This window comes from Barbus barbus, assembly GCF_936440315.1.
Source record: "Barbus barbus genome assembly, chromosome: 46".
Taxonomy (NCBI): Eukaryota; Metazoa; Chordata; class Actinopteri; order Cypriniformes; family Cyprinidae; genus Barbus; species Barbus barbus.
The window spans coordinates 21993429-22012280 of record NC_136724.1 but is presented as its reverse complement, the minus strand read 5'-3'; the positions used below and the strand labels follow the sequence as shown (position 1 = coordinate 22012280).

Sequence of the window (18852 nt, the reverse complement as noted above, 5' to 3'; positions counted from 1 at the left end):
TTGTGTTATGACTATGAGGCGTGCAATCAGGTGTGGAATCTCAGTACATCAGCAAAATACCCAGATGTCACATTTATAATGCATTTATGTGCACATTTATTAATTGTTGTTTTGAAAGTAAACTAATTAAAGAGAAAAAACATGGTTATGGTTTTTTAATGTCCTTTACACACAGTAAACGGTGCAGAAGAGAGCAGTGCTGCCCTCTACTGGTGAAACATATGTACAGTATACTCTATACACATATAGAGACACAAAGACATTTATTCCACACCTGCATGCACACATTTCTCTCATTTGACATTTTAAAGACATACAAATATTATGTTGATCAAATCAAACTTTCCTTCTAATATTATGCTTAAAGGAACAGTGCATCCAAAAATGAAAATTTGCTGAAAATGTATTTACCCTCAGACCATGCGAGAAGTAGTTTATTTAAAAAGATGGTTCTCACAAACACACAACTTTAGGCTTCACAAGACATTAATTTATGGACAGGAGTGGATGTTTTTATCAGCTGTTTGGACTCTCATTCTGACGGCACCCATTCACTGCAGAGGATCCACTGGTGAGCAAGTGATGAAATGCTAAATTTATTTTCTAGCACATTTTCCTTTTGGGTGAACTATTCCTTCAACAAATGTGTATGATATGCTTTTGCACATAATGTGGAACTTGAATAGCATATAATGCAAATGACAAAGCACAAAACCATATGCATTCATAGAAAACATTTTATATCTAAAGTTTTAATACTGTATGCATAACAATTACCGTATTTAACAGGCGGCACACGTAAGAGGGATTCAGCCACCTTATAGTCTGACATCATGCATAGCTGCGACATAAGTACTGTAGACAGAAAAAAAAGCAAAATACAATAATTCGGAACTATAGTATTTATTGCTCAGTGCATTGGATTAATACATGAGTAATTAGTAGGCCTACTAATGAAAAACGAGCATGTAATTATTTCCTTGAGCAAGATTCTTATTTTTAGTCCTATATTGTAATTATGACAACATACAATATGTGCAATATAGATGCTACTCACAACGTCCAGGACAATCAATCTGTTATTTAGTTTTTCACATCTCAGCGGAAGCCTTAACAAACAAAAAAAAATGTTAATTTTAGTTAAAAACACACACAAAAAAAAACATTTTATCTGCATCTCAATGCATTGCATTGTGTGGCCACAAACTAATTTCTATAGTGTTTAGAAATATTTCAGAACACCACACTCTCAGCAAAAAGGTACAAAAGCTGTATACCCGATATACCTTTTTACCTCAAAATGTGCATTTTAATACCTTAAAGGTGCATGCTAATAGCTAAAGTGTACATATTACATAGATAGTACATTTTAAAAGAGTACTGCCCCAGTGACAGCTTTTGTACCTTTTTTAATTAGAGTGCATGATGCCTATGTATCTTATTAACATGGACTGAGTGAGGAAAGGTGCTGTTTTCAGCACTAGACACCTTACACAACATCACAATGAGGGGATGTACACTAGTCTGTATCACACACACACACACACACACACGTGCTTTGTGCTCCATACCAACTATATGCTGACATTCTGCCACAAAAGACGCCGTAGCAACAATCTTCAGGAGCCCACAGCTGTCTAGTGTAAAATTATTAATGTTATTCCTAATAAGTATTATTCCTGAGAGAAATCTGCCAGCGCGCAGGAGTTAATATGTCAAGCCTCAATCGCTAACTTAAATCAAAAAGGTTAATAATCTGCTTTATCAACTTGAGTTTAATTACAAATATCCAGTAGGCTAATTAAAAGTTCTGTAAAGGGTGCTTGCAGTAGATGTGAACAAAAAACCCTTAAAGTGAAGAGATTCAAAATGGCGTTCTGACTGAAACACCATCAAGCCTGAAAATGTGAATAACAGAACAAACGAGAGAAATAAAACTGTGCATCAGCCCGATAGCAGCCTGGACTAAATTGATGATTTTATAAGTGAACAGTGCAACAATGAGGGAAAATAAATAACCCGACGGGATACGCGTTTCACTGCCAACCGAGAGATAACAAAAGAATGCGCATCGTTTAAAGCATCAGTCCTAATGTGTTAATCGGAGCCATAACGCACAGATCACGGGGAATGATCGATATGATGAACCTGACCACGGTACCGGTGGGTTCTGGTCGGTAAAGCTGCTTTTTGGGTCGTTGGCAACTTTCCTAAGAGCCGAGCTCTTCTCTCAGATGCCTCAGCATAGCAGCTGCTGCTTTATATACTATAACGTTTTACTCGTTTAGATCTACAGCTCAAACATTACTCCAACACCTCTTGAAATGTGTCAATATGAGCCGCAATATGATAGCCACTTTATTCGGCGCACATTTAATTTATAGAAGGTTTAACAATAAATAATCGGAGAAACGTCACGCGGACTCGGTGGCCGGACTGTGTTAGTTCGTCAAATACTTCAGCTTATTAAAAACGAAAACGACGTTTTATATTAATCTAACCCGCCCTGTCCTCGAGTGTGTTGATGGGGCTTTCATAAACAGTCGGTGGTTTCCTGCTCGATTTCGTTGTTTTGGGCTAATTTTGCGCGAATTCTGCTAAATACATCACCGCGCTCGTCGGTTTGGGCTGATTTTCGGGGAAAAAAAGTTCATGGCGCAATGAATTCGGGATAAAACGGCACACGCACGCAAAGCCCAAAGCCTCCCCTCTCGGACCGTGGCGTTGGGAGGATCGGTACCGAACGAGCCTGGCTAAATTCGACCGCAGTTCGAGGAGGAAGAAACACAAACCAGCCCGCGCAGATTTCATGGAAGCCCGCTTGATCAGCTGCTGGCAGTTGGTGTTCTCAATCACGTCCGCGTGGATGCTTCATATATAGCACAGGCGCACTTCGGCGAATAATATACACACTTTCGGCAGCGCTCGTTGTGGGTTATTCAAATAAATATTTTAAGTGGGACCTGAACAAAGACGAAGGTGAGACGTGGTGGTAATTTAATCAGCTATTACTAATTTTCAAGCTGTTAAAATAATTTATTTTCAAGCAACTTTTTTTCGTGAGGGAGTTTTTGACAGTTCGCTTTTGTTTTTGTTTGAAATCCTCCAGGACGGACCATGGCTGAGACGGCAGCTACTCCCGCATGCAAGCCCAGGAAGACGAAAAGCTCCAAGAAAGCGACGTCGCATCCCAAATACTCCGAGATGATCAAATCAGCCATCGTATCCGACCGGAGCCGCGGCGGCGCGTCGCGTCAGTGCATCCAGAAGTACGTGAAGAACCACTACAAGGTGGGAGACAACGCCGACTCCCAGATCAAACTCGCCCTCAAGCGCCTGGTGGCCAGCGGGCTTCTGTGCCACACCAAGGGCATCGGAGCCTCGGGCTCCTTCAAACTCGCCAAAGCCGAGTACGCCAAGAAGCCAGAGAAACCCAAACCAGCACCCGTGAGAGCCAAGAAGCCAGCCAAAGCCCCTGCCAAGCCCAAGAAAGCCCCCAAGCCCAAGAAAGTGGCGAAATCCCCTAAGAAAACTAAGAAAGTCGCCGAGAAGAAAGTGAAGAAAGCAGCGGAGAAGAAGAAATCGCCTGTCAAAGCCAAGAAAGTTGTCAAGAAGGCGAAGGTGGCCAAACCTGCCAAGGCGAGCAAAGCCAAGAAGGTGAAAACGGCGAAACCCAAACCCAAACCCAAAACAGCGGCCAGGAAAACGGGCAAAAAGAAGTAAATTCAAACCGATAGGACTGATTCATTCGAAACTCAGTGTAAATACACTTTTTGAAGCAAATGTTTTTGGTATATTGTTATTTTTGTAAGGTCTTTGTGCGCGGACTTCAACCCCACATTTTTACAGCGTGTTTCTCCAGAAACTGTTTTTGTGCGCATTTGTGATTCTAGAAGAACAACCCAAACATCGAAAACTGTTATTTATTTTTAAGATTTTTTTTTTCTTTATAAGCTGAACTTTATTGCACACTATTATTATCATTCAGACATACTAATTAATTTGCCAATTAGATATGTCGCTAGAAGATATATTCCTACTGTAGGTCATTCGAGGACTGTGAAGAACAATAATAAAATGTCATTGTATGAAGAACGGTGCCGTATATGATGGCGATGTACAGAATCAACATGTAACGTGGACTGTTGTAGTCTAGTTCCATCGCTGTCCATATAATACTGTCGTTGCGCGTTATTCGCATTGCTGTGCATCAATAAACTTTTCTCATTGCAAACAGTACTTTGTCTAGTGTTTTATTGCAGCACCATGGAGAGCACGGTTACTTAATGCGAGTTTAAACGGGTACCATGGCAGTGGTCTTCAGGCAGAGGTGAGCAAAAGGTGAAGCGCATCTTTGGTTTAGACTCACTGCTGCCCCGCGGTGTTTGATCCGAGAGCTGCAGCTGTCTGTCATGCAAATGCTTAGTTGAGATGACGTGTCAAGCGGTGTGACATCGAAAAATATTTTATAAATGAAAGCAATTTAAAAAAATATATATTAATTTTAGCTTAAATATGGAGTCAATGCAAATTGGCTTCATTAAATATGGATAGTAGTTGGAAACGCTACAGATCCTTCTTGATATAGGTACTGAAACTAAAACAAAATTAATTGTACGCAATTATACTTAATTTAAAAGTATTTTAAATATATAGAATTTTCATGAACTTGTAATGAACTCGAAAAAGCAAAAAATGAACATATAAATAGTGGCCTATTTTAGCATCTATACGCTTTCTTTATGGTGTTTAAAAGTCTGAGACTTCATTAAAAAAATGAATTTTTTTCCAACTGACCCTGGAAATAATTTGAGACAAACGTTTTATTACAATATTATGAAATGTTTCAGATGTGCACCTTAAGATGCTCTTTAAAACATCAGATTATGCTGGAGAACATGATTACGCCATTAAAAAAGCACACAACTAAAACATTCCCAAATTCAAGTATTTCAATTCAACTGGCTTGTGAATATGTATTAAATTAAAAAGAATGCAAGCATTTTCACTAGCAGACACATTTTATCCTCTGTTGAAAACAAGTACCTACATTATTTGTTAACTAACCTCAAGCATCTCTGATCTGCTTTATGTATATTGCATAATGCTCCTGAAACGTGATGCTGTATCCAGTCTGATCAGTAATGAGATATGGGCTCACTGATACAGCAGAGCCTGCTGCAAACCTCCAGGACCTGTCTGACACATTCAGGCATTAAAACTCAATTTATTTTACAGAAATATATGAATTGGCTAAATAATGGGATAACCTAACCTAACAGGATAACACAATTGTATTGTATGAACTATCAGCCAATCAGCTGCTTGGGCTGAATCATGTGATCAAGCGAATTGCACAACATGCCGATGTCATAGAGCACAGTGAACAAAATCACCAGAAAAAAGATAGTTTATTACAAAATATTTCTATTAGAACATACTGGCTTCAATCCAAGCATCTCATGTGATATTGACGCTGGAAGACCACGGCTGATGAGACACAAGCCTGGGGGATTTTTAGGGTAAGTTAATACTGGGCATTAATACTGAACAAAATATTGGAATTATGAACATTAAACTAATAAATCAGGACCGCCACAGTCACTTCTTTCTTTTTGAAGGAATATCTTTACATGCAAATTCACATCAACCTGAAACTGGCTTTTGGGTTGCTGGGAGAATGTTTTTAGGCTGAAATAAAAGGTAACATGGTAACAAAGTTTTCAAGATAAATCCAGTTTGGACAATATTTCCAAATACAGTCAGCCAGGCCATCCTTTACTGTCCATCCTGACCATTTCAGTCCATTATAATGGTTGAAGTAACTGTATTCACATTGGTTATCTGGTTTGTGTAACTACAGGATGCTCTAAATAGCATCAGAGCAATTAATCTTACTAAAATATCATTTAAAATACACTTCTTAACACCATCCATCCCTACTGCAATTTTAAACATAATCAGAAATCATTCATCTCTACAATCAATATAGGCGAACAGAAAAGCAAGATTTTGCAAGTTTCGGTCCAGTTTAACTATTCCCAAAATCACCAATGGGTTTTGCTTCGGCTGTCTTAAAAAAATAACACGTACATTTGTCAGACATGGTCCATACATATAAATGTCCATCTGAGGAATATGAAATGGAAATTAATGGGGACTGATGCTTATTTCGCTTTAATTCACCCAATTTAGAAAATGCACTTAAATGGGTAAAATACATCTGAAAATCTGTGAATTCAGAGCCAAAATGATTATTTTCTGCTGACATCTGTAGCATTCAACTAAAATTTAAAGGAACAGTTCATTCAAAAATGAAAAATCTGCTGAAAATGTACTTATCCCCAGAAAATGTTTGTTTATCAGAGCAGATTTGGAGAAATGTAGCATTACATCACTTGCTCACCAGTGGATCCTCTGCAGTGAATGGGTGCCGTCAGAACGAGAGTCCAAACGGTTGATAAAAACATCAGAATAATCCACAAATAATGCATGCTTGTATATTTGTAATAAACAAATCCATCAATAATATATATATATATATATATATATTTTTTTTTTAAACATTCAAACCTTTGTTTCTGAATTAAATATCTCTTGTGAAAAACACATCTCGTCTGAATCAGGAGAGAAATATGCACAGATTAAACAGTTCACAGTCCAAAACAGGTCTAATCAAATGTGTGTGGATTTTAATGAGAAAAGACTTTTTCACTGGAGGAAGCATTATAATAGATTATGAACTCATATTCTGGCCAGAAATGAGGGTTAAAGCTAAAACGCCCCGATGATGGATTTATTACTAACATGACGCTTGTTTCTCCAGATGTTAACTGATGGACTGGAGTGGTGTGGATGATTGTGATGTTTTTATCAGCTGTTTGGACTCTCATTCTGACGGCACCCATTCACTGCAGAGCATCCACTGGTGAGCAAGCGATGCTAAATTTTGCCATATATACATCGCAGACGTCAATTTTCATGTAATGAACTATTTCTTTAACTTCTATTTAACCCAGAACTTACTTTAGAATGATAAATTACAGTTAAGTGCATTTCCTGAACTGGCGGAGGTAAAACTGAATAACCGTCCCCAACATTGAGATGCCTTTGAACACGCTTCAGAAACAGAACACGAATTCACATGGAATATATTTATGATCCACATTGATTTCCCAAGCTATTAAATACATTACAAACTCTGTACAGTTCAAAACGTAACCTTTTAAATCATTTCTTGATATTGTTTCCCTCAAAACATGATGAAAAAAAATGTCTCTTGGGGTCGACCAATGTCAGCCAAACAGTAAGATCGGGAACTTTTTGTAATGAAAGGAAAGCGTGTGAGCGATACTTTAGTCCAGCTGAGAACAAACAAACGTATGCTTAATTGTTTTGTAGTCACTGTAACTATTAGAGCTTCACGCCCTTGTTAAGCCACGGTGACTCAGTAAGGCCAAGACAGAGCGAGGGAGTGTGTTTATCTGCATGTATTGTGAGAACGCGAGTGTCTGCTTCATTTGTGTCGGCTAAAGGCTCTGTACAGAGCGAAGCCCAGCATGGTGGCTATTGTGGCGCCCAGAGTCACACGCAGCCAGAAAGACGTGCTGCTCATGTCTGATCCGTTCAGGTGCCTGCAGACAGGAAGTGACATAGATAGAGGTTTAAATACACTCAGTATTTCTGGTGACCTTGCTGACACACATCCAGCCAAGCAGGCTAATTTTAGTCTGGCATCTGCAAATCAACAGGCAAAGTTTGTAACCCATTTTATTCAACAGAAATATTTATAAGCGGCATATGATATTCAATGAAAAAAGTAGGACATTTTATTAAACAGGAATTGATTGGATTGTGAAAAGTGGGTGAAAGACTTGGCAACATCAACCCGAAAACAAAAGCAGTTTCAAAGTCGGAGGGAGTCATTACTTTTTATATTCAGCCTTTAAAACGGTTTAATTCAAATTTAGCAGCCTATAAATATTTTAAATAGTTTTATTTTGTACATATATATATATAAAATATATTTTTAGCAATTTAATTTAAATTACTTCAAAGGACTAATATATATATATATATATATATATATATATATATATAGTCATTTGAAGTTATTTAAATTTAATAGCTTAAATTAAATTGCTAAAAATAAAATTATATTTCATAATTAAAGAAATTTAAAAGTTATTTTGTTTTTAGCCATTTCATTTAATAAATGTTTAATTTAATTATTAATTTAAATTGCATATTTACATAAAGGAATTTTAAAGTAAATGAAAAAAATAAATAAAAATAAAATATTTTTTCAACTTTGCAGCTTAAATTAAATGGCTAAAATGAATTTAATCATAAAAATATATAAAATTAAAATTATATATATATTTTCTTTTTTTGTAAAACGTATGTACTTACGGGTACATGGCAGCCCAGGCGAGCTTGCTGTAAATGTGAGTGTGTGAGAGCAGCGTGGAGAAATGGAGAGGTGAAGGCAGCCGATGTTTATAACAAAACTCAGACGGGCTCATCCCATGATGCTGTTTGGCTTCTATCAGATCAGCTTTGGAGCCCACAACCACACACGGGATCCCACTGTCCATGTAGTGCTGCTACAGAGGAACATAACACAAAAATACTTCAATGGAAGTCACTGAAACAGACAGTTTGATCTTGTCAACTACTGAAGTTGCTGCATTTGTTCAATTAAAAAAGACAAATACAGTAAAAAGAGTAATTTTGCGAAATATTATTACAATATAAAATAACTTTTCTGTTGTATACATTTAAATTGCATCACAGAAATAAATTGCACTGATTTCCATGAGTTATATCAATATAGTGCAACTAAAAGTGAATGTTAGCCAAGCAGGCTTCAGGAGAAATAGATAACTTACATCATATATTATTCACTGACAGATATAAGGTTGTGCAAGGTCATTATGATGATTGGGATGATCCAAATTTAAATGTGGTTAATGAGTGAGGTGTTTGTCACACATTACTCCAGAACTAAAGCATCTTGTGCATGTGTGGTCGTTTCGTACCTTATAAATACTAGCGCAGTAGTTGAAGGAGTCCGGGTCGCTGACATCATACATGAGACACGCCACATCACATGCTGCATCTGCTGCTTTTAGAAACTCTGTTTCCACGTCCACCTCCTCCAGCTAAGAGAAATAGCACACGTCAGCCAGGAGACAATAAACCAGGGTTTGTGTAAAGCTCCAGATGGCACTTACGATCAGGTACTTGTCCTGATTGGCTATTGAGACAGTGTTGATGGCGTATATTGTGGGGGGACCGGGGTCGCGCTCGTTTCTCTGAAAATTAACAAAATAGATTTGTAAATATTTGGTAGATCTAACCAAGACTATTGGGAGCTGCAAAGCACATAAATATTACCTAGACAGAATATAAACTGTGGTTAGATACCAAAGTAAAGCATGAAAACCTCTTTCTAGAGTAAAACTGCCTTAAGAAACACAAGCACTATTTTGTAACCATATTAATATCACTGCTATTGTTTTACTGTAAAAGCCTTGGTTATTTTATGTGTTCCATTGTACAGCATGAATATATATAAATTATGATAAAGCAACCATTTTACTTTTTTTCACAGCATCCATAAAAATGTCATTGGTAAGTAAAAAATATATATATATAAAAAAAAAATAATATATAAAAATAAATATTTTCTGATTGTCTATATTTTCTTATAACTGGTATATAAAAACAATATACTAAACATGAAATATGTTCGGATTGTTTTTGAATAGATTGCATTTTTTTTTTTTTTTATTGTGTTCATAGAAATCTCATTAGAATTAGTGCCGTCAAATGATTAATCGCATCCAAAATAAAAGTTTTGTTTACATAATAAATATACACAACACACACACATTATGTATATACAAATACACTTACATAGAATATATATTTTGAAAATATTTACATGTAAATATTTATATTCATATAATTTATATTATATTTAATATAAACAATATATTTTTCTTAAATATACATATGCATGTATGTGCATTTACATATACATAATAAATATACACAGTACACACTCACATTATGTAAACAAAAACTTATTTTGGATGCGATTAATACAGAATTAAATGGAACATAAAAATATTAAATATTACATATGTTCTGATTGGCTCTGATTTGAAAGCAGTTTGCTCTGATTGGCTTCATGTAGTATTCTGTAAACTAAAATCGCAAACAGTGGTTTTTTAATATTCTCAGTGCTTTCAAATATTCTCTCACCTCAGTGCTTCGCTGCAGAAAAGCTCGGAGGAAGTCGGTCTTTCCTGTTCCGCGTGGACCGATCACTTTGCAGAGGAACACAGTGCGCTGGGTTTGTCTCTTCTCCAGGTCTAAAGCCTTTTCTCTTGTTACTAATATACCCACAGGAAAAGACAGAAAGACTCTTCAGAATCCATCTGATCAAACATACGTGGGGTTTTAAGCAGGACTGTGAGAGGATCTCATTACCGGTGATGGCGGAGGTCTGGGACTCTCGCTCCATTAGAATGGGATACCCGAGGTGACCGAGATGCTCCAAACACCGGTGGACATCCAGATAAGCGGATAACCTGCGGTTTATTCAATAACACATCGAATTTAAATCTATAACTACCAAATATGGAGTGCGTATTAATAATATTCCAATTAATTTAAGTGAATCATACATATACAGCGTGACATGTGACAAACACATGACTCAAGAACTGATTCTTTTTAGTGAATCATAATTAAACAGCACAACCCGTGTTGCATGATTCACATATAAATGACTCATACCGATTATTTTTAGAGAATCATAATTAAACAGCACGTGTAGTATGATTCAAATAAGATTTTTTATTTTTTTTGTGAATCGTCTGATTGATGAAAAAATGACTCGTATGAACCAGTACTTTTTAGTGAATCACAAACACTGCGATGCAACCCGTGTTGTCTGATTCACAAGTAAATTAATGTTATGAATGGGTTCTTTTAAGTGAATCAACCATGTAGTGCAATCAATTTAGCCTGATTCACAAACAAATGTCTCTTATGAACTGGTTCTTTTTAGTAAATCATAATCATACAACACAACCTGTGTAGACTGAGTCACAAACAAATGACTCTTATGAATCATTACACAGTGCAAACACTGTAGCAGCAAGGTCTGATTCACAAACAAATGACTCTTTCAATCAGGTCCTTTTAATGAATCATTCTAAAATGCTCACAAGAGCCGCTGTATGATTTAATCTGGTGATTTACTGAATTAATTCACCACATCAGTACTTCCAGGAATATTTTAAACTAAACAAATCAGAATTGAATCAAGAGGGGAAATGTATATTAATACCTACCAGAATATCATAATCAAAAACTAAACTGACTGTTTTTGACACATTACAGTGACTCCCAGTGAGAAAAATGATCTATTTTGACTCACATCCACTGGCAGAAGTACCCATGCTGTGAGATGTAGTTGTCGTCTGATAAGGGGACGTTACTGTATACCTCCGGGCCCCAGGGCATGTAGGGTAAAACACTAAACAGATTCTTCAGCTCTGCGGGAGAGAGAGCTGAATCTTTATCCTGCAGGAGGAGAGACGCAATCATCAGCCTGACAAACCTCTAATCACGCAAAGTTCATTAGAGGATCAGATGTGAGAGCTCACCTCGTCATACTTATCAAACAGCTTCTGGAGGAACTGATGGCCCAGATGATTCAGCTCCGTCGTGCAACCCACCGATACTCGTAACCTGCAAACACACATATATATAGGTCACCTCAATACTGGTTTGTGTTCATGCACTCACATGCACAGACGTACGGTGGGTAGAGGTAGTCATCGGTCAAATCTAGCGTATCATCGTAGCCGAATTTACGCAGGATGGTCCAGGTGGTTTCATGACGTCCCCTCTGGATAAAGAGAGTGTTCAAGAACAAGAAACCTATGGAAAACACACAAACACATGTGAAAGAGTGAGTGATCATCATTAATTATGATGTAGAAATATGAATATGTGTGTAAAGTGTGTTACCGTTGAGTGTGAGTCCATTGTCCTGGACTCCATCGCTGGTGTTCTTCCACACGACTGTCTTCACGTCCTCTAGAGCCTGAGGAGCCAGTGGATTCCCGAAACACAATTTCTACAAAAAAACAAAAATTCCCATACAAATCAATAGTATATTTCTGCATAATTATTTCAATAAATGTGTTTACTTAAAGGTGGGGTATGTAATTTTTCAAAAACTCTTTGGAAAACAGAGTCGGGGCCGAGTACCAAAACAAACTTGTAGCCAATCAGCAGTAAGGGGCGTGTCTACTCATGATGTGGAGGAGAGAGCGTTCAGTGAACAGCCGAACCGAGCGACAGAAAGATAGAGATGGTGAATAAAAAAACAAGAGGAAAACGTCTGTGGAACGATAAGCAGTGTTGCCAGTTTAGCAATTTTGTAGCTAGATTTAGCGACTTCCCCACCTCTTTTAAGACTTTTTTTCAAAAGTTTAGAGACAAATATAGCAACTTGGACAAACTTTATCTAAGTTCTCATCTTTCCCACTGATCTATATTCATCTTTATATAGATCAGTGAATTTGCCATTATGATGTCATCTAGTGACATTTAGCTACTTTCAATTGAAAGCAGTTGGCAACACTGAGGATCAGGCAAGAAGTAGGACCCGTGTAAATATCGGATCAGCTTTCCAGCGCTGGAGAGAACTCAAGGAGCGGAAGGCCTGCGATCGGACGCCGAGGTTGCTTTGTTTCTTCTGGATACACGAGTAACCCCGTGTTTACACCGGACGTGCCGCTACAGCTAAAATCTGCCTACACTGGACGTGATAAAGCGACTGTTGAAAATCATCTGAAATTTGTGTCAGCACGTCATAAATAGAAGGCAGCAGCAGTTCTCTGTCAGAGATTTGTCGCGCCGCGCAGCATCCAGTGTAGACGGCATCTCTGATTATAATGACTTCTATAGTATTTTTTCGCGTGTAGACACGGTGTAACACTGGTTTTGCTTTATTTCACAGAACTAATCGTTGCCTGGGTCGCGTAGGCTACATATATGTGGGGCGGATCTATCAAAATAGGGGCGAGAACCTTTTGGGGTAGGGGCATGTTTGTTTTGGTGATTTCAAATATCAACACTGGCTTCCAGAAATCACTTACCCCACCTTTAATGCTTAATTATAAGCAATTAACGACACTTCACAGGACAAGCGATTTGGAGAATTAATGAATTTAAGTAACTACAATGTATTTGTAAACTATGAGTGAAATTTTTTTATTTTAATGGTATATTATATAATAGAGACAGAGAGATACATATATCTCAAATCTACTGAAATAGTGTTGTTAACTAAAACTATAAAAAAAAAACAATTGTTAATTGAAAATATGTAAAAAAAATAAAAAATGTTAAATTCAAATTCAGAAACAAATCAAATAAATCAGAAAATGAAACATGGTCCCTTTGCAATTAAATGAAATAAAATAAGTTTAGATTGATTAAACTGAAAAAATAAAAACTCAAACCTAAATAGAAATATTACAAAAAACAATAAAAATAAAATAACTAATTTACTAGTGTAAACTATATTTAAAAATAATAAATGACTATAAATGAAAACTGAAAATCTAAAAACAAATTCAAAATACTGATAAATACTAAAATAGTACACAAAACAAAAATATCACTTAAAGACAACAAAACAATACAAACACAAAATTCTTTGATTTAATAAATCCATTTAAAATTCTTAAAGGCCTCAAAGAAGAAATAGATTAAATATTAATTAGAAATATCATTTTCATAATAATCCTTCACCTTACTTTAATACATTTGAGTACCTTTTAAACATCTTTTTGACTGACAGGTAGATGAGGAAAATATGTTGACTAAGCTAATCTGATCAAATTATCAAAAAAATCCTGCTTTATATTATTTTCTACTGTATAATCCATTTCAGTCCAAAGCCAGCCACATTAAGGAAGTTGCATAAATGTTGTTTGCTCACCTGAAAGCAGTTGAGTTCAGCATCACTGAGGATGTGATCATTATCCTGATCAGAGATACTGAAGATCCGACTCAGAGCTCGAACACACTGTGGCTTCAGCTACACAAAACACACACACATAAATCTTATATGAACTCATAAGATGAAGAGATGTAGCAGTGTGTGTGTGTGTGTGTGTACCCGTTTGTCTTCAGGGTCGTAGAGCGGAGCAGTCGGGTGCAGAACGGCCTTCTGGGCATAATAAAAGAGCTCCGAAATATTCTTCAGATTCTTAGCTGAGCACTGCAGACACAAACACATCATCATATATATTATAGCATACATTCATAAACAGTATTTTTGGCCATTTAGGCTAAAACGATGCTTCTTTGGAGTTCAATATAGACAAACCATAACATTCACAAAGCAAACCATAAATGAACTTGAATAATAAGACTTGTTCAGAACTGTTTTGACAAACAACATTCTGAGGAACGAGCCAACAAAGGTTTATATATAGAATATTTATATATAAATAGAACTCTTAAAGGTACAGCTGCAAAACAGTGTCAGAGAGAGCGTGAAAATGGTCATGAAAAACATCTAGAATTGATTTTCTATAGCGAGAAACCTTGACTAATTTTTAAAGATGACTTTAAAAGCATGTGATAAATGACCCCTTTCACACATTCGTATGTGAAATATATATGTGTGTGAAATATGATTCATTTGAGTTTGTGTGGTTAGTGGTTCGAACCTCTACACAGGTCTCAATCTCTGAAAACTGGTTCATGATTGGCAGAATGGTTTCCATGGAGCTGCCGGAGCGCAGGTCGGACTTGTTGCCCACGAGGATGATGGGAATCCTACGGCAACAAAGAGACATTTTTTTAATGGAACTCCTAAAAAATGCAGATGCATTTACATAAGAGCAGAATACAAGAACATACTTGCTTCCTTTCTCAGCTCCACCGTTCACCAGCGGAATCCATTTAGTCCTGATCTGAGAGAAAAAACAGGAGAAAATCAGTTTGGGGGAAATAAAAGAAAAATATACTGATAATGTTAAAATGATACCTTGTCAATGGTTTCCTCTTGTGTGACATCATAAACCACACACACAACATTGGCCTACAAATGAGAAAACAATCATATCAAATTTATGTATATAGATACACATACATACTTATATAAGTGCTGTCAAACGATTAATCGCATCCAAAATAAAAGTTTTTGTTTACATAATATATGTGTGTACTGTGTATATTTATTATGTATATATAAATACACACACATACAGTTTATATTTTGAAAATATTTACATGCCTATACATTTATATACTTGTATTTGATATTATATAAAAATATATTTCATATATAAACATAACATATTTTTCTTGAATATATCCATGCATGTGTTTGTATTTAAATATACATAATAAATATATACAGTATACACACATATTATGTAAACAAAAACTTATTTTGGATGCGATTAATTATTTGACAGCACTAATATATATGCATTTATTAAATCAAAAATACAGTAAAAATTTAATTATGTTTATATTTATTTAATATATAGTGAAATATTACTGATTCGATGCTCAAGAAATATTTCTTAACTATTATTACTATAAATGTCGAAAATTTATATATTTTTGTTGCATAAATATTCTTGTGGAAACGGTCATACACAACCATTCAAAATTGAGGTTTATTTGAAGTTAAACAAGTAACAAATAATTATTAACTAATTTTATTCAGCGGTGATGCATTAAATTGATCAAAAGTGCCAGGAACAACATTTATGTTACAAGAGATTTCTATTTCAAACAAATGCTGTTCTTTTGAACTTTCTATTCGTCAACGAATCCTGAAAAAAAATTACGTATCACGTTTCCATAAACATTTCCCAGTGTTTTCTACATTGATAATAATCAGAAATGTTTCTTGAGCAGCAAATCAGTATATTAGAATGATTTCTGAAGATCATGAGACACTGAAGACTGCAGTAATGATGCTGAAAATACAGATTTAATCACAGAAATAAATTACATTTTATATTATATTCATATAGAAAACAGTTGTTTTACATTTAAATAATATTACACTACATTACTGTATTTTTGTCAAATTAATGTAGCCGTGGTTTCAGCTGTTTAGGACAAAAACTAGTACACGTCATGAAAGAGATGTGTTTTATGGCTTGTTATACACACACAAGATCAGGAAGCTCCTCACCTTTACGATTTCCTCCCTCAACACTTCATCAGACTGTTCACTTTCTGTAGAGAGAAAATAAGTATTAATAAAATACTACAGGGCAAATATTATGTCATTCGACACACACACACCTGAATAGTCGACTATATGTGTGGGCACTTTCTCAGGCGTGACGTCGGCTGGTATGGTGATCTCCTCCGCCCGGAGAGGAACCTGGAGACACAAACGCATGAGCTTCCTCTTACTGCATCAGACAAACACACACCAGAGAGGCTCATGGATAAACTCACCTGCTCAGGAAACTCCTCTCCGACCAGACACATGATGAGAGAGGTCTTTCCCACTTTGGCTACAGGAAAAATATCTCAATAAGCACGTTCCCGCAGTTCATATAACGGTAGATTTGTGAAATGTCACATGATCAACGCTGCACCGCAATCACAAAAGTTTAATTTCTTTGGCAAATCAATTGTTTATTAGTGTGTTTTCAATCCTTCATGAGTGCTAAATCTTATATGTGATGTGTTGGGGTAAAATTGCACTGTACTTCTGTTCTCTTATTAATAAGCAAGTTCAGAAAGCACAAGACAACTGGTCACTCTTGCAGGTGTTCACCTTGAGCTTAAAAGGTCAGTTAAGAGATAAAACTAGCAACTAGTAAAGACATGAGCACAGCAGGCATGGAATAAATTAAACACTAAACATGTGCGCTGCCTAAAGAAATGACACATACTATATCTAACTCAAGACATCAGCTCACCAAGGCTTGTGAGTGAAAATACAGTAAAAACATTTATTATAATATTACAATTTCACAAAACTATTTTCTATTTTAATATATTTTTAAAATGTAATTTATTCCTGTGATGAAAAGCTGAATTTTCAGCATCATTACTCCAGTCTTAAGTGCCACGTGATCTTTTAAAATATAAAATTAAATAAAATAAGAAGAATATATATTTTTTTAAATCAGTAAGGCTGTGTTAAATTGATCAAAAATGACATTAAAGATATTTATAATGTTGCAAAGGATTTCTACATAATATATTATGATGTATCATGGTTTCCTTAAAAATATGTAGCAGCACAGCTGCTTTCAACATCAATTAATATTTCTTGAGCAGCAAATCAGAATAATTTCTGAAGGATAAATGTGACCCTGGAGCACAAAACCAGTCTTAAGTCGCTGGGGTATATTTGTAGCAATAGCCAAAAACACATTGTATGGGTCAAAATTATCAATTTTTCTTTTATGCCAAAAATCATTAGGATATCAAGTAAAGATCATGCTCCATGAAGTAAATTTCCTACCATAAATATATCAAAACTTCATTTCTGATTAGTAATATGCATCGCTAAGAACTTTTAAGGCAATTTTCTTAATATTTACATTTTTCCAGATTTCAGAGATTTGTATCTCTGCCAAATATTGTCCTATCCTAACAAACCATACATCAATGGAAAGCTTAATTATTCAGCTTTCATATGATGCATATATCTCAATATTGACCCTTATGACTGGTTTTGTGGTCCAGGGTCACATATTTACATCCACAGTATTATCCGACAGGCTGAAGTTTCTCTATAATAAGTGCATTGTGTCTCAGGTGCTGCAGGATCTGTTTACTCCTCAGGTTCATCTGATGTTTAACTAGGCACAAACTCCAGGTCAACACCTTCATTATCAATCACTGAGCGAAAAATCAATGAACAGATTTAGCTATTCATATACACAAACACAAAATAATATAGAAATAAATACATTAAATAGATTTGAGCAAAATTACTCTTCTTAAAACCTGCATGCAAAACAAATACAATGCACATGAAAGTGTGTACTGAGTTTTAATATGCATATATCTGAATATCTATTAAATAAAGCAGGTTTAATTAAGCAATATTGGCCTGAAATCTGTGCGAACAACTTGCTCGCTGTATAATAAAGTTGATTTTCGTGGGTTCTGATTTTGCATGGTGGCTAAAAACATACTAAACTTATAAATAAAGCACTAAATTAATCGATAATTCAAGAGTGCAGCTGATCATTTCTGCAGCAGCTCAAGGTTGAGGTTAGCGCTCTCTAATCATGCTAACTTTCATTAAACTCTCACATTTAATTCCCTTGACATTGAAAATAAATGATATCTTACGTTCCCCCAACAGCAGTATCCGGACATCGCGTTTCATTTCACTCCTCTTTCTATTGAACTCTCTAACAAGCTACGGCTCTTTTCGGAAAACTTCACATTCAATTCAAAGCTCAGTGCTAGTTAGTTTCTGGCTAGCCCCATTCCATCCAAAGAAACTGTCACCGCTACACACTTCCGGTTGGAGCCCAAATGGAGCGCCCTCTATCGTGCACTTCCTTCGTTTATTAATTTGCTGTTTATTACGGTTTATTTATTTATTGTCTACTTTTTTTCATTATAAGCACATTATACACATTAAACAGTAAATATGAAAAAAAATATTTATAAAAATAAAAAATAAGCTTGAATTAAAAAAAGCGGATTAAATAATATGACTACCTTGGATATATTGGTCCATATTTTTAGTAATTTGTGGAAAATACATTGTAATGCCATTAAAAGCGTTAAAATATAACAATTCAT

At 35.6% G+C, this 18852-nt stretch overlaps 2 protein-coding genes across 2 annotated transcripts; one reads left to right on the top strand and one right to left on the bottom strand.

The window, feature by feature from the left end:
• The first annotated feature begins 1941 nt into the window (after positions 1–1941).
• Positions 1942–4236, top strand: LOC306864642 (histone H1.0-B-like). The gene is made up of 2 exons (XM_079408777.1): positions 1942–2979; positions 3110–4236. The coding sequence occupies exon 2, from the start codon at positions 3118–3120 to the stop codon at positions 3721–3723; it is 606 nt and encodes a 201-aa protein (XP_079264903.1). The 5' UTR covers positions 1942–2979; positions 3110–3117; the 3' UTR covers positions 3724–4236.
• A 1157-nt stretch (positions 4237–5393) lies between these two features.
• Positions 5394–18553, bottom strand: LOC306864971 (mitochondrial Rho GTPase 2-like). Its single transcript, XM_079409294.1, has 20 exons — positions 18391–18553; positions 16531–16589; positions 16372–16453; positions 16259–16302; positions 15092–15145; positions 14965–15017; positions 14772–14880; positions 14216–14317; positions 14036–14134; positions 12052–12160; positions 11841–11961; positions 11685–11769; positions 11456–11601; positions 10501–10601; positions 10273–10403; positions 9237–9317; positions 9042–9164; positions 8413–8606; positions 6972–7634; positions 5394–6417 (listed from the first exon to the last, which is right to left on the bottom strand). Exons 1-19 carry the CDS (start codon positions 18425–18427, stop codon positions 7517–7519), a joined length of 1848 nt encoding a protein of 615 aa, XP_079265420.1. The 5' UTR covers positions 18428–18553; the 3' UTR covers positions 5394–6417; positions 6972–7516.
• Positions 18554–18852: the final 299 nt, after the last annotated feature.

Excerpts from the sequence above, each read along its gene's own strand:
- LOC306864971 (XM_079409294.1), bottom strand. The coding sequence starts at position 18,427 with ATGAAACGCGATGTCCGGATACTGCTGTTGGGGGAAC. Across the intron at positions 16,590-18,390 it reads GATACTGCTGTTGGGGGAAC|CCAAAGTGGGAAAGACCTCT; the intron begins GTAAGATATCAT and ends TTTTTCCTGTAG. Across the intron at positions 10,404-10,500 it reads CCAGACCTCCGCCATCACCG|TAACAAGAGAAAAGGCTTTA; the intron begins GTAATGAGATCC and ends TGGGTATATTAG.
- LOC306864642 (XM_079408777.1), top strand. The coding sequence starts at position 3,118 with ATGGCTGAGACGGCAGCTACTCCCGCATGCAAGCCCAGGAAGACGAAA.